At 54.6% G+C, this 23,682-nt stretch overlaps 1 protein-coding gene and 1 non-coding gene across 4 annotated transcripts; both read right to left on the bottom strand.

Annotated features, from left to right (window-relative positions):
- Positions 1-73: 73 nt before the first annotated feature.
- LOC129478645 (endoplasmic reticulum mannosyl-oligosaccharide 1,2-alpha-mannosidase) lies at positions 74-23,566 on the bottom strand. Of its 3 annotated transcripts, none has more exons than XM_055270268.2 (13): positions 21,040-23,566; positions 20,076-20,184; positions 19,254-19,390; positions 11,672-11,823; positions 10,107-10,216; positions 7,784-7,969; positions 6,507-6,655; positions 5,987-6,175; positions 2,922-3,112; positions 2,446-2,566; positions 1,805-2,002; positions 1,590-1,721; positions 74-863 (listed from the first exon to the last, which is right to left on the bottom strand). In XM_055270268.2, exons 1-13 carry the CDS (start codon positions 21,667-21,669, stop codon positions 660-662), a joined length of 2,508 nt encoding a protein of 835 aa, XP_055126243.2. In that variant the 5' UTR covers positions 21,670-23,566; the 3' UTR covers positions 74-659. The 3 variants fall into 3 exon arrangements, 2 of the variants coding, with proteins under 2 accessions (XP_055126243.2, XP_055126244.1); XM_055270269.2 differs by lacking the exon at positions 21,040-23,566 and adding an exon at positions 19,861-19,991 and having other exon boundaries at positions 20,076-20,185; XR_010120161.1 differs by lacking the exon at positions 74-863 and having other exon boundaries at positions 1,805-1,977.
- Positions 13,637-13,722, bottom strand: LOC129479960 (small nucleolar RNA SNORD62). Its single transcript, XR_008656878.1, has one exon. It is a non-coding gene; the product is annotated as a small nucleolar RNA SNORD62 (small nucleolar RNA).
- Positions 23,567-23,682: the final 116 nt, after the last annotated feature.

Consider the following 23,682-nt stretch of genomic DNA (forward strand, 5'->3'; position numbering starts at 1 on the left):
GGACAGCTTCTCCCCAACGTCCGCCCAGACTTTCCAGTCATGGAGACCCCTACAGACACAGGAGACATCACGGTTAGAGCAAATCAATTTTTATCTTCACTGAAAAGACCCATTCCACTGGAGGGGCCCGTGAGCCAGATGGACTTGCCGTCCAGCCCTCCAAGCCCCCTGCGGGACGGCCAGGAGGATCCCTGAGTCCAGCTTGTAAACAGCAGAGCCAGCCCTGGAGCCTCGGGCCTGTGGAGTCACGGCAGCCCCTCCAGACCCTCGGGTGGGGGCATCTGAGGCTTCACAAGCCTGGGCAGAGCTGCACCCTGGGCTGTCCACTTGGTCCCCACAGTACCAGGGACCACCTCAGAGCCCCTCTGGTCGGCCCAGAGACCTGCTCTGGCTCCAGCGCTTGTGAGTCATGGTTCGTGTGTTCTGGAGGAGGCAGGCGGAGGCTCCAGTGGTCCAGCCCACCCCGCACCACACAAAGACTGACGGCCTCACTTGGCCTCAGGGTGTCCTGATTAAAGCAGAGACAAGGAGGAGCCCAGAGCCAGTTCAGAGGCCAGGCCACTCGGCGGTTGCTGGCGCTGTGTGGCCCTCGGAAAATGCCACAGACCCAGCGAGGCGCCTCTGCCCACCCGAAGTCCCCACACCAGCAGCCATCCCCGCTAGGCAGGGGTCCAGATAGGCAGAGGGTGGGCTTCGGTGTTGAACACGTAGGCGTCCAGGCTGAGCAGGTTTGGGTCGTCAGAGAAGAGCAAGAACAGATACTTGAGCGTCTCCCCCAGGAAGAAGCTCTCCATCTTGTCCCTGGGCTCAGGCTTCTGAGGGTCCTGGACATTGTTGATGGACGAATAGCCACCCGAGGGGACCTGCGCAACAGCCAGGGCCTCGTCACCAGACGGGGGACACCCTGCACCCCCCTCAGCCTCATCACCGAAGCACTCTCCACCCCGTGGTGAACGCGGCCCCCAGTGTAGGCTCAGGGTGGAGGGCGCCTCGATGATGGCCACCCCCGGGCGAGCTGTGGTTCCACCAAAGCCCACCTGGAAATGCCAACAACCCTCGAGTGACCAAGACAGAAACCGCCTCCCCCAGAACCTGGGCTCAGGGAGCCTCACAGCTGCCTCACAGGGCAGATGGTGGGAGCTGAGGCAGCAGGGGCCTCAGGCCAAGGTGACAGCAGAGCCAGGAGGTGACACTCAGGCCTCGTCTGGCTCCACCGTGGAGGGCATGACCTAAAACGGGGCCTGGTCCACAGTGGGGATGGCGCCCCAGTCATGGGTGCGTGTGCCTCCTAAATTGGGGGGATGCTGGGCCCACAGCAGAGACCCTCCCCAGAGAGGCCCTGAGAGATGAAAATGAGGGGTGCCCAGCCCCTCCGAGTACTCTGGGTCCCACACACCATGAAGCTCAGTGGGGACAGGGATGCCAGGGCCCCCAAGCTGCAGTGTGGCCACCCCGAGGCTGCAGCAAGCCCGCCCCTCCCGGACCCAGGCCACAGCCACCACCAAGGGCGGGGCCAGCCTGAGCCCCACAGCCCAGCCGTGCCTGTGGCCTGGTGGCCATGACCACGTGGGGCGAGGACAGGCGCTCACCCGCGTGAACCGGCTGAAGCTCTGCAGAATCTCCCAGCCCCAGTCCTGGTACTTGCGGTCCCCTGTGACGCGGTACAGGTAGAACAGGCTCTCCACGGTCTCTGGCCGCAGCAGGTTGTGCCTGTCTGCCGGCTGTGGGCGGAGCAGAGCTCAGGGCAAGGCCAGCCCGGCCAGCACCCTCCTCCTGATGGACCCCGACCCAGGCCCAGGCCCACCTTGACCTCCACGTCCCGGTGGCCTGGCTGGGGGTAAAGGTTGAAGTGCACGATCTCGGGACTCAGCCCCGTCTCCATCTGCCGGTTCATCTGGTAACAAGTCTCCATGAGCTCCTGGGCCAGCTCCATGTGGCTGGCGGGCAGGCCGTGGTAGACGCCCAGAGCCAGCGTCCCTGGCAGGAAGCACACCAGGTGGTCCTGGAATCAGAGGGTCTCTTCAGCCCCAGATCCCAGGCCCTGCCCTCAGCCTGCAGCTGCACGGGCAGCCAACGTGGGGGCCCAGCGCTGCCTTGGCCCTGGTACCCTGGGAGGGGAGGCCACACGAGGGCACTTGACGTGGAACAGCGGAGCTGCCTGGGCCAGGCCCTCCAACCCGGCCCCCACACACCGCCCGCGGACCTGCTACACACCGGGCCCGGGGAGGGAGCTGCCCTGCGGAAGCCCTGCCCACCCCAGGTGCCACACAAGGCCTCGCTGCCCTGTTGCCAAGACAGGCCTGGCCAGGCAGCCACGGTCTACCTAGGGCCTCCACGTAGGCGCCATGGCCAGGATTTCGTTATTCTTTTTGACATCACGACTCAGGCACCTTGGAAGCCAAGGTAAAGGGGGCGGCGGCTGGAAGGCCCCACGGACACACTCACCATCTTGGCACTGAAGCGGCCGTGGGCAAGTTCCCCCACGAAGGTGAGCTTACTGGGTTCAGAGTGCCGCAGCAGGTGCGTTTTGACCCCTTCGATGGCTTCCACGTAGTCTTCCAGCAGCCTGTGGACACCAGCAGTCACCTCACTCTACCAGGACGGGGCATGGGCTCCCGTGGGGCGCCAGGGACAGGCACATCCTGGGCCCACACAAGCACAGCAGGCCTGGCCCTTGCCGGACAGAAGGTGGCACCCTGCACAGCCCGTGGCCCCCAGTGAAGATGCCCCCTCACCCCCACAGAGGCCACAGTGAGAAGTGGATGAATACGCCCCCCCACAGAAATGCCTGGGCCAGGCCTGGCACGGCTGCAGTTTCCTGACACGCAGCCTGGGGAGGGCAGCAGGAGCGGGGGCCGTGGGAGCTGGGGGCAGCAGGAGTGGGGGGCTGCGGGAACTGGGGGCAGCGGGCCGGGCCTCACTGTGTCTCCTGCTTCCCGCCCTGGATCCACTGCTTCAGCAGGTACTCATAGTAGCTGTCGGCCCTGGCGCCCAGCGTGAACACGCCCAGGTGGGTGAAGAGGCCGCTGTGGGTATTGATGAACATGGGCACCAGCCCATCCTTCTTCCCAGACAGGCCGTGGATGTGCTGCGTCACCTTCTCCACAGCCTCCTGCGGCAGAAAGGGGGATGGTGGGTTTACTGCCTGGGGCAGAGCTGCAGGGTGAGCTGTAGGGGGGCTCTGTGAGCTTTGCCTCCCCTTGCTCCAGCACCAACTGACTCCCAGCAGAGGGAGCTCTGTGCCCAGCCCACAGCTGTCCTCGCCCACATGGCTCCTGGTGGCCACACCACACAGCCACACAGCCACCAGTGCAATGCACCTGAATGTCACTGCTCCCGGCGGGTGGTCACCACAGAGCTGACCCGTCTTCAGGATGGCTGTCATCCCTTACTCGAAGGGACAGCATCTGACAACCACAGGCAGTGTCCTCACGAGAGCCTGCCAGGCCTGGCCGTCGGCCACAGCTCTGGAGGGATGGCAAGTGTGCCTGCCTTCTGAGCCCAGTGTTGCTCCTGATGATATTAAACGCCCCGGCTCCATGCCCTCCTGGTGAGCTCCCACTCATCCTCCAAGTCACAGCCACCCTCAGCTCCTCAGGGCTCACGCCCAGCTGGCAGCACCAGGCGTCCTGGCCCACAGAGGGGCACAGGGTACCGGGATGTTAGGGCACGTGCAGCAACGTAGCTCTGGGTCTCTACCCAACGCAGACACCCAAACCCATGCCAAGCGCCTCTGAGGCCTGGCTGCTTATCCCTGTGTACCTGCAGCAATCAGAGGCCCTGGTGACATGGGGGTGCCCATGAGTGCCTGGGGCCATTTTCTGAGCTGCAGTAGAAACGCCTTCTAAACGTCTGCATGGGAGCCTCACGTGGATGGTGTGTGGGAGCCTCACGTGGATGGTGTGTGGGAGCCTCACGTGGATGGTGTGGGCTGCACTTCTCACCACAAGTGGGCACAGTTGCTCTAAAGAGGGATGTGTCCAGCTCATGATTAAAAACGGACTCGAACATGAGGCCAAATACATAAGCAACAATAAACAGACCAGCTGTGCTTCATGAAAATGACAATCTGTTATCTATCAAAATACACTATTAACACAGTAAAAAGAGGCTGGGCACAGTGGCTCACACCTGTAATCCCACCACTTTGGGAGGCCAATGGGTGGATCACCTGAGGTCAGTTCCAGACCATCCTGGCCAACATGGCAAAACCCCATCTCTACTAAAAATACAAAAAAATAGCCGGGTGTGGTGGTAGGTGTAGTCCCAGCTACTCGGGAGGCTGAGGCAGGAGAATCGCTTGAACCCGGGAGGTGGAGGTTGCAGTGAGCTGAGATCGCGCCACTGCACTTCAGCCTGGGCGACAGAGCAAGGCTCTGTCTCAAAAAAGAAAAAAGGCAAACGCATTGAATAGGCATTTCCAAGAAGATGCACAAATGGCCAATAAGCACGTGAACTAATCCCCAGCCCCGTTCGCCACTTGGGAAAAATGCACATCAAAACCACCACGTGAGGGCCATGGGGATGGCCACTGCCCACACAACAGAAGGCAGCGAGTGCTGGCAAGGGCGTGGAGGCTGAGCTGGAGGCTGAGCCCTGGGCACGGCTGCTGGGAATGTGACATGGTTTTGCCGCTGTGGAAACAGTATGGTGAGGCCTCAATAATGAAATGATGAATTACCACGTGATCCAGCGATTGCATTTCTCCTACTCAAAAGAAGCAAAGCAGACCCTCAGGCAGGTGTGTGCACCCGCCCTCACAACAGATGAAATAGAGCCTCAGGCAGGAGTGTGCACCCGTGCTCACAACACCCAAAACAGTCTCAGGCAGGAGTGTGCACCCGCACTCACAACACCCAAAACAGTCTCAGGCAGGAGTGTGCACCCGCGCTCACAACACCCAAAACAGTCTCAGGCAGGAGTGTGCACCCGCGCTCACAACACCCAAAACAGTCTCAGGCAGGAGTGTGCACCCGCGCTCACAACACCCAAAACAGTCTCAGGCAGGAGTGTGCACCCGCCCTCACAACACCCAAAACAGTCTCAGGCAGGAGTGTGCACCCGCGCTCACAACACCCAAAACAGTCTCAGGCAGGAGTGTGCACCCGCGCTCACAACACCCAAAACAGTCTCAGGCAGGTGTGTGCACCCGCACTCACAACAGTCAAAACAGCACAGCCCTGGTGTCCACCAGAGAGGGAGGATTAAACAAAAAGTGGCCTAGCCACGCAGCAGATATTCAGCCTGAAAAAGGCATTTCTGAAGCGTCTTTCGCATATGAAGCTTAGATGCTAAGTGAAAGGAGCCCAAATAAAAGGACAAATCAGCCAGGCGCAGTAGCTCACGCCTGTCATCCCAGCACTGTGGGAGGCCGAGGCGGTGGATCATGATGTCAGGAGTTTGAGACCAGCCTGGCCAACATAGTGAAACCCTGTCTCTACTAAAAACACAAAAATTAGCTGGGTGTGGTGGCGGGCGCCTGTAATCCCAGCTACTCGGGAGGCTGAGGCAGGAGAATGGTTTGAACCTGGGAGGTGGAGGTTGCAGTGAGCCGAGATCGTGCCATTGCACTCCAGCCTGGTGACAGAATGAAACTCCGTCTCAAAAAAAGAAGAAAAAAAGGACAAATCGTGTGTGACTCCACTCACATGAGGAACTCCCCGCAATGAGGTCCAGGAAGAAAAAGCTGAATGGTGTTTTCCAGGGACTGGGGAGGGACAAGAGGGGTCGCCGTGTGATGGGAGAGCTTCAGTTTTAAGATGAAAAGGGCCCTGGAGATGGAGGTGATGGCTGCACAACAGCATGAATGTGTGTAACGCCACTGACCTGCACGCCTGGAAATGGTTAAGGTGGTATGTTTTGTGTGTTTTATCACAATAAAAAACCTGAAAACACACACGCACGCACACACACACACAGCACCTGCTGTGATGAGCAAAAGGTAGCTCCAGGGAAGTGCATCCAGCCAGAAAGCCTGCCCCCTTACCTGAAACTTCTTATCCCCTGTGAGACGGGAGAGCTCCCGGAACTCCAGCTGAATGCTGGTCACCTCGGCCACGGTGCTGTCGGAGGTCCACCGTGGCGGGTGGGCAACTCCAGTGCCGATGTTCACATCCGAGTAAGGAATCTTGGACGGTGTTCTGAAGGCAGGCATTAGCCGATTTCCAAAATCCTCCTGGTACATGAGCAGAGCAGAGAACCAACGTTTCAGGTCACCCAGAGGCCTCGTCTACACCCTTTCACACAGTTCAGTGGAGACAGTGAGGGCTCTCTGGGGCTAACGCAGCAGCAAGGAAACGGGCATCACTCTGCACTGAGTGAACGTCTCTACAAGGTCAGTGATGATCAAAGTGGCTGCATCAGCTCACGAATATGGGCTCAGAAACAGACTCCAGTGCGTTTGAAGAGGAAACAGGAAAACAGCCACGTCCCCACAAGTCCACTAAAGGGGTAACTGCTTGAATGCGAGTCCACCGTCTCCCTGCAGGACACCCCAAGACGCTTACTGCTTTCCTCAGGAAGAGGCTGTCTCCAGACAGGTGGTAGGCACTCAGGAGCCCCCCCAGGATGCGGATCGTGCTCTCAAACAGGTTGACATCCACGTCCTTTTCAAAGTGTAACTTCTTCGACACCCACTTCCTGGCTTCCTCAAATTCTATGACATAAAACAGTAAAGGATGCAGAGACAAATGGATGGCTCCACCGTTTTCCTATGATCTATCCATCTTCAAAATACATTTGGCTGGGCGCGGTGGCTCATGCCTGTAATCCCAGCACTTTGGGAGGCCGAGGCGAGTGGATCACTTGAACCCAGGAGTTCGAGACCAGCCTGGACAACATGGCAAAACCCCATCTCAACTAAAAATACAAAAATTAGCTGAGCGTGGTGGCGCACGCCTGTGGTCCCAACTACTAGGGAGGGTGAGGCATGAGAATCGCTTGAACCCAGGAGGCGAAGGCTGCAGTGAACTGAGATTGTGCCACTGCACTCCAGCCTGGGCCACACCACGAGACTCTGTCTCCAAAAAACCCACGTTTGAAACCAGGAGGCCAAGGTTGCAATGAGCCGAGATTGCGCCATTGCACTCCAGCCCAGGAGACAGTGAAAGACTCCATCTCAAACACAAAAACAAAACCAAAAACAAAAAACCAAACCCACGTTCTGGGGCGTTATTGTTCCCCTGCAGGGCTTCAGTATCACCTCCTGTCTCAAGGGGGTAAATCTTGAAGTCTTCAACGTTTGTTAATAAAACTGAGTCAGCAGTGCAGTCGCTGTGACCACAAATGGGTCACAATCAAAGGCTATGATACAAAAAAATTACACAAGTAATTTACTGGTGGTCTTCAACCTATTCAAAAAATTAGGCAAACGTTTAAAATATCGCTTACATAACTGAAGACACATACTCCCAATTCAAAGTGGATGTGCTGGTCTATGAAGGACGCTGCTGAGATCTGGGACCAGCGGGGTCCCACAGTCACTCATCCCACCAACCCCAGCTGCAAGAGAAGCACAGCCTGGAAATGTCCCTTGGACGTCCCCCAAAGAGTCCACGCTCAACTCCTGCAGAGGTCCGGGGACAGCGGCCCTGTGTGTGCCTTGGGTGGCTGGACAAGAACAGGAACTGACCACAGCCAGCACGTCCACTCCCACACCCAGGAGAAGGGAAAATCCATGGTCAGATGCAAACAGCCGCTTTCACTCCATGTGCAACCCACACTCTGCCTCAGCACACGAGGCCCACACGGAGGGCTCAGCCCCTCCCCAGAAAGCACCAGGTACCTTTCCTCAGACCCAAGATCCACATGGTGTCCAGCGCGTCGATCAGCGTGAGACCAAGGCCAAACCACTCGCTGAAGGACCTGGACACAGGCTTCAGCTCGTCATGGCCCCATGCAAACTTGCGGTATCCTTTCCACGCGTGCAGGAAGACATCAATCACGCCCTTCTGGCGATAGTTTGGATGCGCTAGTAGGGGGGAGAGAGCACAGGCCATGGCGGACGTGGTCCTGGCGTCGGCAGAGCACTGCTGTGACCCCCATGGGGCAAAGATGACAGTGGGTTTGGGACGATGGGAAGGGCGGTGATGGGCACAGCAAAGGCCAGGGCCACAGAGGCTGCAGCAGCCCCCAGGGAGAACACAGCCTGCCAAGGGCCTGAGACCTCTGGAGGCTGTACAGGATGGCACCTGGCACCTGACCACCTGCCTGGGGCCCGCACACCTCCACCTGGCGCCTGGGCAGGCACACCCTCCTCGGGCCTCGGTGGCCTCTGGCCAAAGAGACAAGGGTGGCTGCCCCGAGGGCGCTGGGACAGCACAGCGAGCACAGCTTGTGGAGACACGGGTGAGTGTGGTGCCAACTCAGAATGTGAAACACTGACAGGTGCAGACCTCGACACAAACACCCTCGACTCACACACACTCATTTTGCTGTATGGGTTTCAGGTACTCCACGGGAACTGCACTGTGCAAACGCACTAGAGTCCCCTCATTCACTCTTTTTTTTCATGTTATTTTTCTGGCTGGGCGAGGTGGCTCCCGCCTGTAATCCCAGTACTCTGGGAGGCCAAGGTGGGCGGATCACCTGAAGTCAGAAGTTTGAGACCAGCCTCGCCAACATCGCCAAACCCCATCTCTACTAAAAATAAAGAAATTAGCCGGGTGTGGTGGCGGGTGCCTGTAATCCCAGCTACTAGGGAGGCTGAGGCAGGAGACTTGCTTGAACCCAGAAGGCAGAGGTTGCAGTGAAGTGACAAAGCAAGACTCTGTCTCAAATGTATATATATTTATATATATGTATATATATTTATATACATATTTATATATGTATACATATTTATATATGTATACATATTTATATATGTATACATGTTATATAGATTATATAGATTATGTATTTATATATACATATAGATATTTTATATATTATATATAACATATTATATACAAATATATAATATATAACCTATATAACCTATATTATATAATATGTACGTATTATATAACACGTACATATTACACGTTATATAATACGTACATATTACACGTTATATAATACGTACATATTATATATACTATGTACATATTACACGTTATATAATACGTACATATTATATATAGTATGTACATATTACACGTTATATAATATGTACATATTATATATACTATGTATATATTATATATATACATAATTTTTTTTTTTTGTAGAGATGAGGCCTCACTATGTTGTCCAGGCTGGTCTTGAACTCCTGGACTCAAGAGATCCTTCTACCTCAGCCTCCCAAAGTGCTGGGATTACAAGCATGAGCCACCACGCCTGGCCAACACTGACTAATGTGTGGATTGACACGTGTGTAATGGCACCAAACCACACATCCTCTCAGGAAAGGTTCTGAGGCCTCCTCATGCTCATGGCATGCCTATGCCTATGCCTCTGCCTCTGCTTCTGCCCTCATTAATGCCGCAGAGATTGCTACACATCCCTCACAGGCCCGGGGCTGGGAGTCCCAGCTCTGGGCTCCCTTCCCACCTCAGAGACACCTGGGGGGCATCATGAGAGCAGGGCTCCAGACTCAGCGAACTGCCATGAGTCCCCATAGGCAAGCAAATGACTCTGGGAGTGGCTGTCCTCAGCCCTGGTTTTCTGTCTGGAGAACGGGAGGGTGAGTGGCTTACCGTGTCAGAGGGTGTCATGAGGTTGAAAGAGGCCTCAGGTCATGCACTGAGCTTGGCCGAAGGCCCGCACCTGGGAGGCCCCCAACAAATGGTGCTGGGAATGAAGCGGCCCCCAGAGAAGCCTGGGACTGGCCAGGCTGAGACAGGGGACGCAGCACGGGCAGCAGTCTCCAGGGATCCCGTGGGGCAGCCTGGCCCAGACACAAACCTCCCATACACACCTTCTTCTGCAGCCATGTGCTCAGGGACAGCAGGCCAAGAGCCACCAAGGTTGCAGAGCCAGTGAGGACTCAGACAGCAGGGGGATGCTGAAGCGCAAGGTGCACACCAGGGCCGGGGGGCCACCCACCAGGGCTGACACGAAGCCTGCACCCATCAGCCACCAGCCCCTGAGCGCCCGGGGAGGAAGGGGCGCAGGCGTGGCCTCACCTGGTGTGCCCTGTGTCCTGGCCGGTGGCCGGGGAGGCTTGGTGGGCACTTCTGCTTTTCTTGAAGGGAGCTCGGTGCCCTGCTGAGGCTCGATCACCGCTCCCCTCCAGCTTCGGGGGAGAAGGAAGGGCGTCAGCTGCCATCAAACATTTGTGGCTCCGTGTTTCCCACCCCCACGCTCCATACCCATGGCCAAGGCACGGCCCTGCACCCAACACGGCCCCATCATCCTGAAGTGCAGGCTGCTGAGTGGCAGGAAACACACAGTTCAGTCCTGAGCTCCTGTGCCTGACAGCCAAGACCACAGCACTGCTCCAGGCCCAAGGCTGGCCTGAGGTCAGAGGCCAGAGCTTGGAGAATCGTGAGAAACGCCTCTGCAGAGGCCGGAGGCGGGGCCTCTACAGTGGAGGACCAGAGAATCTGTCATCCAAACAGGAGCACTAGTGGCAGTGAGGTGGCCCCAGGATGCCAGGATGGCCACACAGATGGGGGCTGTCCCTACACACGAGACGCATGGCCACTCAAACTCCCCATCCAGGGTTCTGTCCGATGGCCATCAGGAACAGCTATGAGGTTGTGTAGATGGCTTTGCCGCACAACCTCCTAACTGTGGCTGGGCCCGAGCGTTCTCTTGGGGCCCTGTGGCGAATCTGTCCCAGGCTCAGCAAAAGGCCTCTTCCATGCACAGATGGCTTACATGCTGGGAGTACAAACGTGGCACTTTTGGCAAGCTGAGGTCAAATGCTCTTTTGCTCTGCAAGTAAAGCGTCCTTGCATTCATGCCAACGCTAACTAGAGTACAGCGGCCCTCAAATTCTCCTCCTGGCAGTGAGGACCCCTCACATGCACATGTCCATGCCTCTCACCACGCGCTTGAGTTCAGGGCCTCAGGGCCTCTGGGCCCATCACTCACGGCTGACAGTGCTTGTCTCAGGCCACTCCTGCACAGCAGCCCTCACTGGCCCTGGCTCTGTCCACAGGTAAGAGCTCAGGTGTGGCCGACACTTTGTGGGGGAGAGAGGACGCCTGCAGGGAGCCCTTCCTTCCGCCTCAACTACAATGAACTATGTTTCTAAGAGCATAATATGGAGCCAGAAATGAGGCTGAGATGCCGCCAGCACCGAAGCTTCACTGGGATCCACAACCTGGACTTGACCAACGGGGCAGAGGACAGCACCCTGGGAGCCTGGGCACCAGGCAACTCCCTCTCCCTCTGCTCTCTGCTCGACCAGATGGGGCTCGGGAAAGGAGGTGGCCCAGGCAGCCAGTGTCCACCTCTGAGCCTGGCTCCCCATCTCCACCCACCTGTGCACCCTTCACATGCACACAAAACATTCTGAAACGTTATTGCATACCATGAGGACATTATCAGGGACCTAATTTAGCTCTGACCTCCAGTTTTAAAAATTCGATTCTGTAATCTAAGGTTAATGAAGACAGATTACAGAGCATACACTGTCAGTTTCAAAGGAAAATAGATCTCAGACATAATGTGTTTCCGTGAACTTGTTTTTCGGAACATAAAGCCCTGAGCTGTGGCGTGCAGCCTGCCCTGCGCTCTGTACCTGATGACTGTCCTCTGCGGATCTCCTTCCACAGGGTCCACAGGGGCTTCTTCCCTTTTCGTGGCCTCCTCCTGGGTCCCATCCTTCAGGCCTTGGCTTGGGGGTCGAATCTGCAGGTGAGGTGGTCCCCGCTGGACGTGTCTTTGTGACTTCTGTAGAGAAATTGGTCACACAGGAAATCACGGGGTACCTGCGAGCTGCCCTTCTTTCCCTCTATGGGACGCCCTCAGGTGCAGCCCACACCTCACGGACTGAGCTTCTGACCTCAGACTAAATTACTTCCATTTTTCAGCAGGACAGGCAGCTTCAGAAGACAGCTCCTTAGGAGCCTGGGACACTGCCGACTGGCTAAACGGCCCCCGACAAAGCACTTAAGCCCCTCCCACGGTGGGGATATTTCCAAACTCTCACAGGTCCTAAAGGGTTAATAACAAAGGGCTGCAGCAAACACCAGATCCCGCAACAGCTCTGGGTCCCCAGGCCTCCCACACAGTCATCTGCAAAGTGAGGCAGGCACCCACATCCTCACTACAAAGCACAAAGCTTACGAGGACATATGGAGCTGGGTTCCCCTTGCCAGGCGCCCCCTGCTGTGTGATGCGGGACGTCTAGCCACCCCCCACCACCCCGTTCCCTGTTTCCACACCTGCAGGCACAGAGCCCCGTCCTCTGCTCCCTTCCCCACGTGAACAGGAGCGTGGGAAAGCGCAGACCGTGCCACGGACGGAGGCTTAGGTCCTCCTGTGTGAGTCTAGCGGCAAATTCATTCTCTCCTGTGGCCTCAGTTTTCTGTGGTATTACCAAACCTTAATTATTATTATTACTATAGAGACCGGGTCTCCTTATGTTGCCCAGGCTGGTCTTAAACTCCTGGCCTCATGAATTCCTCCTGCCTCGGCTTCCCAGAGTGCTGGGATGACAGGTTGGAGCCACCACACCCGGCACAAACCATAATTTTGTACTTCTTTACTGATGGATATTTAGATTGTTCCACTTTTCTTTTTTTTTTTTAGAGGAAAGAATGCTTACTTATGGCCGGGCACAGTGGCTCATGCCTGTAATCCCAGCACTTTGGGAGGCCGAGACAGGTGGATCACCTGAGGTCAGGAGTTCAAGACCAACCTGGGCAACATGGTGAAACACCATCTCTACTAAAAGTACAATTAGCCAGGCGCGGTGGCGCACGCCTGTAATCCCAGTCAGAGTCTCACTCTGTCACCCAGGCCAGAGTGCAATGGCGCAATCTTGGCTCACTGCAACCTCCACCTCCTGGGTTCAAACGATTCTCCTGCCTCAGCCTCCCAAGTAGCTGGGATTACAGGCGCATGTCACCACACCCAGCTAATTTTTGTTTAGTAGAAACCAGGTTTTACCATGTTTGCCAGGCTGGTCTCAAACTCCTGACCTCAGGTGATCTACCCATCTCAGCCTCCCAAAGTGCTGGGAAAAAAGGCATGAGCCACCGTGCCCAGCCTGTTTTTTGTTTGTTTTTTGAGACAGAGTTTTGCTCTTGTTGCCCAGGCTGGAGTGCAGTGGTGTGATCTTGTCTCACTGCAACCTCTGCCTCCTGGGTTCAAGTGATTCTCCTGCCCAGCCTCCCGAGTAGGTGGGATTACAGGTGCCCGCCACCACACCACGTTAATTTTTTGTATTGTTAGTAAAGACAGGATTTCACCATGTTGGCCAGGCTGGTTTTGAACTCCTGGTCTCAAGCAATCCACCCGTCTCGACCTCCCAAAGTGCTGGGATTACAGGCATGAGCCACCACGCCTGGCCCCAGCCTGTTTTTTTTTTTTTTTTTTTTTTTTTTTTTTTAATAGAGACGGGGGTCTCACTATGTTGCTCAGGCTGGTCTCGAACTCCTGAGTTCAAGCAATCTGCCTGCCTCGGCCTCTCAAAGTGCTGGGATGACAGATGTGAGCTACTAGCTCCAGTGTGTGTTTCTCTAGTCTCTTCCCCACCAGGTCGCACAATCACTGTCCTCTTCGTCTCCCTGCTATTGAGTCCACAGTGGAAGGTCGGAAGAAACCATTAGAATTATGTCACTAAGGTCACCTAGTCTTAAATCACCATTACGAGGGTCAGGTGTGGTGGCTCACACCTGTAATCCTAGCACTTTGGGAGGCCGAGGCAGGAGGATCACTTGAACCCGAGATGTGGAGGTTGCAGTGAGTCGAGATTGTGCCACTGCACTCCAGCCTGGGCAACAGAGTGAGACCCTGTCTCAAAAAAAAAAAAAAATCACTATGGGTTCAATGACCACAGTTTTATGATCTTGTAGGGAAGTTCATCTGAGTTTTACTCCCAAATGTTCTTTCCTTATGAATTTTAAAATCATCTTTAAAAATAGAGGTTGGAATTTTGATAGGGAGTCAATGGATTTACAGATTAATTCAGGGAGAACTTAAATCTTTTCTCTTTTTTTTTTTTTGAGACAGAGTCTTGCTCTGGCGCCCAGGGTGGAGTGCAGTGGCGCGATCTTAGCTCATTGCAACCTCCGCCTCCCAGGTTCACGCCATTCTCCTACTCAGCCTCCTGAGTAGCTGGGACTATAGGCGCCTGCCACCACGCCCGGCTAATTTTGTTTTTGCATTTTTAGTAGAGACGGGGTTTCACCGTGTTAGCCGGGATGGTCTCAATCTCCTGACCTTGTGATCCACCCGCCTCGGCCTCCCAAAGTGCTGGGATTACAGGTGTGAGCCACTGCTTAAATCTTTATAGCAGAAGAATAAAATGTCTAATTATTTAGGTCTTTTCAAATACCTTGTTATACTTTTATTCATACTGACTTTATATATTTTAATATCAGGATTATTCCTATGAACTTGGTGGCATTCTTTTCTTGTTATTGTGATGGAGATCGCTTTTCTTTTTTTTTTCAAGACTGAGTCTCACTATCACCCATGCTGGAATGCAGTGGTGCGATCTCCACTTGCTGCAACCTCCACCTCCCAGGTTCAGGCCTCAGCCTCCTGAGTAGCTGGGATTATAGTCGCACACCACCACGCCTGGCTAATTTTTGTATTTTTAGTAGAGATGGGGTTTCACCATGTTGGCCAGGCTGGTCTCAAACTCCTGACCTCAAACCTCAAGTGATCCACCTGCCTCGGCCTCCCAAAGTGCTGGGACTACAGGCGTAAGCCACTGCACCCTGCCGAGATCTCTTTTCAATAATATTTTCTAATTGATTACGGCTACTATATAGCAACGTTCTCTAAAACTAATTTCTAAGCCTGGTGAAGTCATAAGAAGCATACTTGGTAAAGGATGAAATATTCTAACTCACAACAGTCATACTAATAATAAAGGAAAACATAAAATTCCTAAGACTCATCAAAGGACACGGACAGCTTCCGGGATGGGAGCACATACGGCTGCTCATCACCTCTCCCCTCCTGTAAGTGTCCCTGCTTCTAGGCAAGACACACAAACGTCCATGAAAAGCAGGCACCAGTTTTTGACTGTCGCATCGGAAACACTGCTGACACGAGAATGCCCAGTGCTGCCATGGCACCACTGACTGCTACTCTCAGCACCGTGGCAGGGGAAGCAAATTCGGGAACACGTCATAGGACTTCAAAATCTTCACAACCTTTAACTCTTAATAGTTTATGTACAACGGATGTAATGGGGACATTTACAAATGAAGAAAGAATCAACAGATAAATGATTTAGAAAATGATGGTTTATCCAAGCAATAGAGAAGAGCTACAAAAATCTGCATGAAAGGGAATATTCTCATGTGCATAAAAAAAAAAAAACAGGGACCAATCCAGCCCCTAACCCTCAATTACGTACACACATGTGCATCCAAATACCAAGCCAGCCCCTAACCCTCAATTATGTATACATGTGTTTATCCAAATAAAATTATTATTATTTTTTTTTTTTGAGACAGGGTCTTCCTGTCATCCAGGCTGGATCATAGCTCACTGTAGCCTCAACCTCCCTGGCTTAAGCGATCCTCCCACCTCAGCCTCCCAGGTAGCTGGGACTATAGGCATGTCGTGCCTGGCTAATTTTTTTTTTTTTTGGTAGAAATGGTGGTCTCACCGTGTTACCCAGGCTGGGCATAAGCAATCCGCCTGCCTTGGCCTCTGAAAGTGCTGGGATTACAGGTGTGAGCCACCACACCCAGCCACATAAATTGGAAGACATACACCAAGTGTTTCAAGAGTTGGACTGGGAACGGGGGTAATGTGTGGCTGTGTTTTCCCCTTTATACCTTCTCAATGTTCCCATTTTCTCTCCTAAGCCCCTATAATATTTGAAATCAGCCAGGTATGGTGTCTCATGCCTGTGATCCCAGCACTTCAGGAGACTGAGGCAGGAGGATCACTTGAGCTCAGGAGTTGGAGACCAGTCTGGGCAACATAGTGAGACCTCATTTCTATTAAATAATTTTAAGGCCAGGTGTGGTGGCTCACGCCTATAATCCCAGCACTTTGGGAGGCTGAGGTGGGCAGATCGTGAGGTCAGGAGATTGAGACCATCCTGGCTAATACGGTGAAACCCCGTCTCTACTAAAAGTACAAAAAATTAGCCGGACATGGTGGCGGGCACCTGTAGTTCTAGCTACTCGGGAGGCTGAGGCAGGAGAATGGCATGAACCCGGGAGGAGGAGCTTGCAGTGACCTGAGATCGCACCACGGCACCCAGCCTGGGAGACAGAGCAAGACTCTGTCTCCAAAAAAAAAAAAAAATATATATATATATATGTGTGTGTGTGTGTATATATGTGTATATGTATATATAATTTTAAAACAAAAAAAATTGAAATCAATCAAAGTAAAATGTTAATAGAAAGGGATCTGGCCTAAACACAGCCTCATCCCTAAGCAGGTCTAGACAAGTGCCAGGGTCTGAACAGGAGAGGCAGTGCAAGTGGTCCCTGGAGGGCAGGATGTCTCCAAGTCGACGCTTGGGAAAGACACAAATATTCACCATCTGCCACCCCAGCTGCTCCTGGACACTAGGTACTGGCTTATGGGTCACTTGTGAGTGGTAGAAACACATCTTTCAATGGAAAAAGATGCCACGGTCTGCTCTCAGGCAGTTATGATACTCCATAGGCAAAGGAGAGGAAGGACCAAAGAAGGAAAGGAAGCACCTGTCGGCTTTCAAGTCAGGAAAATTCAATTTGTAGACAAAGACCTTGGTCAAAGGCAGAAGCCCTCACACCCAAGAGTGTGGAGCAGTGGCCCCATGGCCAATCAAGAGCAGGACTCTCCCACCAGGCACAGCACCTCCTAGGGGCCAATTCCCACCCCACACCCTCTGCCCTTTTAGACCACCCTTGGAGAAGCTGCTCAGCGACAGGAATGCTGCCTTTGAAATGAGAATGTGGGCTTGCTTCCTTCTGCTTTTTGGTACTGTCCATCCCCTCTCTATTGAGCTTATAGCAATTTTAAAAGTACACATTTTCTTGTTAAAGAAATCAAAGGGCCGGGCGTGGTGGCTTATGTCTGTAATCCCAGCACTTTGGGAGGCTGAGGCGGGCAGATCAAGAGGTCAGGAGTTCAAGACCAGTCTGGCCAACATAGTGAAACACCGTCTCTACTAAAAATACAAAAATTAGCTGGGCATGGTGGCATGCACCTGTAATCTCAGCTACTTGGGAAGCTGAGGCAGGAGAATCACTTGAACCTGGGAGGCGGAGGTTGCAATGAGCCGAGATCACACCACTGCACTCCAGCCTGAGTGCAGTGACAGAGTGAGATTCCGCCTCGAAAAAAAAAAAATCAAAACACCCCACGGCAGTCTGAGGGTGGCCCAAGCTCATGGGGGCCAATGCCCCAATGCCCCTCTTGCTGGGATCCTTAGCCAGTGGGCAGCTCCATCTCCCCAGCCCAGGAGCTGTTCCTCGGCAGGTTACCACTCCCAAGGCCACTGTTAGAAAGCACTGTCTGTTCCTGTCACAGCCCTGCAGGGAAGTGAAACCTCCACCTGGCGCTGAGGACTCTGACCACAGGTGAAGCTCCCAAGGCACTCCCACACCTGCTAGACACAATCACAGATGTACCAGCAACAGTAACTAATGCCCGAAGGGCCTTCTAAGGGTTCCGAGCAGCCACACCACAGTCAGCACCACCCCAGTGTTCTCAACGGCCTTGGGGATTTGGCTGTTCTTCCTGAACCAAACCTTCACTGACAGGATGTTTTCCTGGTTCTTCGGCTGCCTCCTGACCCATCCCCAGTCTACACTCCCCCTGCCCTCCTCCCTGACCCCAATCTTCTCAGCCTGGTGGTGCCCAGGACTAGGCCTGGCCCCTTCTTCCAACCTTTCCAGATGACACAAACCATCTGTACCTAGGGACTCCTAAAACCTGTCTCCCCTGGCAGACTCTGATCCTGGCACCACCTGCCCACCAAAGTCTCCATGGTGCCTCCCAGGCATCTCACAGTGGGCAGATCCAAAACGGAGCCCCTGAGTGTCCCCAAGCTAGAGCCTGCACAGCCTTTGCTGGCCCCTCCACCCGATGACCTGCTCTCCTTCTCCCAAGGCCCACTCCTGCGGAGCCCTCCTCCCCCCACTCAGCTTTTCCCACGGCCAGGCAGCTCTCCTGGCCTCCTGCCCTCCACTGTGTCTCCACCCAGCAGCCAGAGCAGTTTCATAGTAAACATCTCAGACATCCAGTCCATGCCAAAATCTTCCCGCACACATCAACTGAACGCTCCAGTGCTGCCTCCAGGACCAGCAGGACCACAGCTGGACTGAGCCAACCCCCGCTCCCTCTCCCAGCCCTGGGAATTTCACCTTCCCGCATATGCCAAGGTCCTCCTTGCCTCAGGCAGTTTCACTCAAGCTGAAGTCTGCCTCTCCCCACCTTGCCCGGTGCCAGCAGCTTCTCAGCCCTCAGATCTTGCCCTCAGTGCCACGGCCTCCCCTGAGCCGTCAGGACCAGCCACTGTTCTTCACCAGCGCCCTGTTCTTTTCCACATAGGATGTACACCATGTGCCACCTGCCTCTGCCCATCTGTGCCTGGCTTCTCACCAGCCTCTCCTACCAGCTGTGGCCTCTTGAAACAGGTCTGTCTTATTGAACACTGCACAGTCAGAAGTAAAACAGGAACTGGCCACGGCTGGTCTTCAAGAATGAAGCGAAGACTATGCCTCTCTTTCCCCAAGTGTTATCCGACCAGTCCAAAACAAGAGAGAGGTAAACACATGGTAACAAATGGTAAAAGAAAATAATTCTTCTCAATCTTCAGTGGTTTTTTTTTTTTTTTTTTTTTTTGAGACGGAGTCTCGCTCTGTCGCCCAGGCTGGAGTGCAGTGGCGCAATCTCGGCTCACTGCAAGCTCCGCCTCCCGGGTTCATGCCATTCTCCTGCCTCAGCCTCTCCGAGTAGCTGGGACTACAGGCGCCCGCCACCACGCCCGGCTAATTGTTTTTCGTATTTTTAGTAGAGACGGGGTTTCACCGTGGTCTCGATTTCCTGACCTCGTGATCCGCCCGCCTCGGCCTCCCAAAGTGCTGGGATTACAAGCGTGAGCCACCGCACCCGGCCTAATCTTCAGCGGTTTGAAATGCCTCTGGATTGAACCCCAGTTATAACGCCACACCATTTGCTCAAAGTACCTGGGACGAAATCTCTGGGAAGGCCTCAGGGTCGGTGTCTGCCTTCTGAGGAGCGGGTAAGACGGGTGGATTTGCTGGTTTTAACCCAGCGATTTCTGGCCTCATCTTCTGCTCTTCCTCTAGCCTGAAAGCCAGAGCTGAATAACAGAAGTTATTTTATTTCAAATATGCCACAAGGCCTACAAGATATTTAAACTGCTTTATAAAAACACTTGGCAGACGCTATCCATTACAAATCAACATTATGATACCTGATAGTCACTGAAATGAATTCAACAATGTCCCAAGGGAATGAAATCTTTTTCAAAACACTTGGCAGTTTGTGTGCTTATCCATAACACAGAACCCCAAATCTTTTGCCTTCCTATTTTACATTCAGGGACGTTCAGCATGTGGCAGGTGGGCAGGAGCCCTTTAGCTCTGCTCCAAAGAGAAGCATCTTAGACCAAGTGAGAAGAGATTCTCTACATCCTCACCAGAACTCTGCCTGGTCTTTTCCAAACACATGCTAATGAGTGCTACAAAATTTGTGTGGTTATTTAGGCTGAGTGTTCAAGCCCACCAGCTGACATACTCTATAAGGGAGGCTGGACATATTGGTACTTACACCAGAGACCTAGAAAGCAGTCAGACAGCATCAAATTAACATCTGTGTTCTAGCCAGGTGGTTAAATACAGCTCTACCTTTCTCTTTATCTTGATTTCTTGCCAATTCGTTGCCATATATGCCTCCTGGAGCTGTTTAAGGTAGAATGCAAAATTGCTTCTGCCCAATCAACCCTCAACACAGATATCATTTTCAAGTACACGTGTTTCTGATACCTTTCCAATGGTCAGCCAAGTTGATGTAGAACAGGAGTCCACAGAAAATCAGAAAGGCAAGGAGGAAGAGAATCATATTCCGCTGCAATCTTGACAGCTGCTTCCATTTCTAAGGGAGGTACAGAGAATGACATTTCTTACTGAATATATCACACGGAAAGTCTCAACTGTTACAAATTGTGAGGACAATAAGGAATTCAGGAAGATCCAGTGTTCAGCTCTATTTTTTTTTTTTGGAGACAGGGTCTCATTCTGTCACACCTAGGCTGGAGTGTAGTGGGTGGAACGCGGCGTGAGCCACCGTGCCCAGCTAGCTCTATTTATTTTGAATGGGGTGAAGTTACCTCTCAGCAGGGAGTAGAACATTGCTGGGACAATAGTACAGATGTCATTAATACAGCGATGCAAATGAGATGAGAATAAGAAAAAAGTAGAAACATTTCTGTCATATTTCATCAGCAGTGGAGAAAGATTCCCGCGATTCCCACAGATGTAGCCCAGGCACTGCCCAGGCGATGCATAGGTCCGGATGTGGTTAAGTTATCAATGCCCTTCGGCCTGAGACCACCAGGAACACGCCACGAGCCAATCAAGAGAGGCTCATTTCTCACTGCACCGAGGGGAGCATACACCACAGGGAACCTCCGGTTTCCGCTTCAAGAGGGACAGGCGTCTGGGCCAGGACCTTGCAGAAAAGCGAACGAAGCCCAGAAAACCTGCTGCGGCTCCGAGCCCTCCTCCCACCACCGCCCCGCAGAATTCGGGCCGCTGAGACCGCTGCAGGCGAGCCGACCACGGCTGCCCCGACCCGGAACGCACACTTGCCCCTTTTTGCGGGGAAGGGGTGGAGAGGGCGGCGCCTGGGGAGTCGAGTCCGCCCGCCCAGGCCGCGCTCGGAGCCGCAGTCTGGGAGGGCGGCGGGCACAGCAGCCCCGGGCCCGGGTCAGCCCGGCGCGACCCTCACCCTCCAGCACGAGCGCCGCCGCCAACTCTTGCTGTTGTCATAGCTCTCGCCAAAGCTCAGCGTCACCGAGATGAAGTCCCGATGAGGCGGCGGCGGCGGCGGCGGGTACATGACTACAGTGGTGGCGACGGCCCAAGGGGCCCCGCCCACTGGCGGCGTCAGGAAGTCCGACGGAGAGGAACCGAGAGCTCCGCTTCTCCTGCCCTCGCAGGCAGCCATCGCAGCGCCGTCAACAGCCCGCCCATCGCACGGATACGCCACTGCGCATGCGCTGCGTCTCCATGAGGCCACTGCGCCCGCGCCCGTCTCCGCTACGTTCCAGCGTACGGGGCTGCGTTCTACGGCGGCTGCGTCAGAGAACTGCTGCGACTCCGCCCTGCCCTCAGGTTCATTGCGCTTGCGTCCGGCAGCGCCTGCCCAGATGTGCTCAGAGCGTAGCTGTAGCAACAGGGCGGGCCTTGGTTCCTCCTGGGGCGTGGTCGCTGTCTGGGGCTCCCACGCGGTTAGCTTCACGGGTCTGGAGCTGGGCTTGTCTCGCCTCCTGTCGTCGGGTTGCACCGGCTTTGTCCACGCCCTCACGGGAGACGCAGACACTCGGGACCCAGGGAGGCGCCCGGGCGGCGCCGCCATGTTGGCAGGGAGTCCCCGCGCCCGGCGCCTCGGTTCCGGGACCCGCGGCGCGGGGATGGGGCTGGGCTGCCCTTGGGCGCCGTCCTGGACTGGGGGCCACCCTAGCCACGTGGTCACCGGCAAGAAGCCCAGGGCCTCACCCAGGCGTGGGGGCCGGGGGAAGGACCGGACCCTCCCGAAGTCGCGGACCAGGCCGGGCGGCACCCGGGCTGGGGTGACTGCTACCCCGAGCTAAGCTGGCTGCGCCGCCTCTCACGATCCCCAGGGCCCGAGCGCTGCGCCTGGACTGGGGCCGAGCGAGGGGGCCAAGCGGCCAGCTGGACCCACAGCCCCCGCGCCATAGGCGGGTCGGGGCTTTCAGACCCGGCTCCCAGCCCTCGAACTCGGTAGCCTTGGAGGTCAGCTTGAGATGACTGCGCTTCCTGCACGCGTTGTCCTCCCCAAAAACGCCCAAAATGGCAAAGCGGCGTCCGTGGCCGCCCGAGGCCCTCCCTGCCTGGGTTCTCCCTTGCCGAACCTCACGCCCGGCGCCTCCCTCATTCTCTCCTGGCCAGGCTGCCCCCGCCCCTTGGGCGAGTCCGCTGCGTCCCACGGTCCTGACTGTGGCATTTCTGCGTGTCTGGAGGACTCCCCCGGCAGCGATGTCCTGCTTAGCACGTGGCTCGTCTAACTCTGTTCCCCTGGCCCCCTGCTCTTCTAGGGGTCATCTTAAGGTTTCTGCTGGTCTCTGCCCCCTGTGACACTTGCCGGTACCCAAATGACGTCGTTTATGTCACACTCTAACAGGAAGCCCTGAAGAAGCCCTCACAAATACATTAGCAACGGAGCGCCTGCGGCAAACTCTTCTAACCTTTGGTTTCAAAGCAGCTTATGGGAACTTCTCGTTTTTAAAAGATTCCCCTTGTGGACAGGTGCGGTGGCTTCTGTAATCCCAGGACTTTGGGAGGCCGATGCAAGTGGATCACTTTAAGTCAGGAGTTCAAGACTGGCCTGGCCAACATGGTGAGACCCCCCGGCTCTACAAAAAACACAAAAAAATTAGCCAGGCGTGGTTGGTGGCAGGCGCCTGTAGTCCTAGCTACACGGGAGGCTTAGGCAGGAGAATTCCTTGAACCCAGGAGGTGGAGGTTGCAGTGAGCCAAGATCGCACCACTGCACTTCAGCCTGGGCGACAGAGCAAGACTGTCTCATAAAAAAAAAAAAAAAAAAAAAAAATTCCCTTGGGCGGGGCACAGTGACTCATGACTGTAGTAATCCCAGCACTTTTGGAGGCCAAGGTGGGCAGATCCCCTGAGCTCAGGAGTCCAACCTGGGCAACACGTGAAACCCGTCTCTACAAAAAATAAAAAATGAGTCCAGTGTGGTGGTGTGCGCCTGTGGTCCTAGCTACTCTGGAGGCTGAAGTGGGAGGACCACCTAAGCCCAGGAGGTCAAGGCTGCAGTGAGCCATGATCGCACCACTGCACTCCAGCCTGGGCAACAGGGTGAGATCCAGTCTCAAAAAAAAAAAAAAATTCTCCCTTTCCTCAATGCCCCCCCACGACCATATGCCTGTGGCCCACCGAAGCTTGCATACTCTGCATTGCAATTGTGTGTTATTCTTGATTAAATTCATTTATTCTGGAGAGCCTGAGTTTCTCTTTAGGTTGACACCACTCACTGTTGTCAGTCCCTGCAGTACCCCAAGCATCCTCACGTGGTTAGTAGGGAAACCTTGGCATCTCAAGGATGCAGGTGCAGGAGAGCGAGTCTCCAGGCTGTCAGAGCTGAGCATGCAGAAACCTGTCCTGGAGAGCACCCCAAGGTTCCTGACCCCAGGTTGTCTCAGGCCTTCCTGAGACTCTGGTGAAGAGTGGGATGGAAGCACGGGGGGATTCCTGGGCACCCCAAGTAGTCTTGGCCTTCATGTGTGAACTCCTCTCCCCAAGGGAGCTCCAGCCCTGGGACACAGCTGTGAACACCTGATCCTTGTTCCCAACACCTGTGCACTGGCCAAAAACTGCCATTTGCCAG

The sequence above is a fragment of the Symphalangus syndactylus genome, chromosome 3 (genome assembly GCF_028878055.3).
Source record: "Symphalangus syndactylus isolate Jambi chromosome 3, NHGRI_mSymSyn1-v2.1_pri, whole genome shotgun sequence".
Lineage (NCBI taxonomy): Eukaryota > Metazoa > Chordata > Mammalia > Primates > Hylobatidae > Symphalangus > Symphalangus syndactylus.

Coding starts and splice junctions, on each gene's coding strand:
- LOC129478645 (XM_055270268.2), bottom strand. CDS start 21,669: ATGGCGGCGCCGCCCGGGCGCCTCCCTGGGTCCCGAGTGTCTGCGTCT. Junction 19,391..20,075: donor CTTGGCTGACCATTGGAAAG/GTATCAGAAACA, acceptor TCTGTTATTCAG/CTCTGGCTTTCAGGCTAGAG. Junction 2,567..2,921: donor GGCGGGAAGCAGGAGACACA/GTGAGGCCCGGC, acceptor TGGTGTCCACAG/GCTGCTGGAAGACTACGTGG.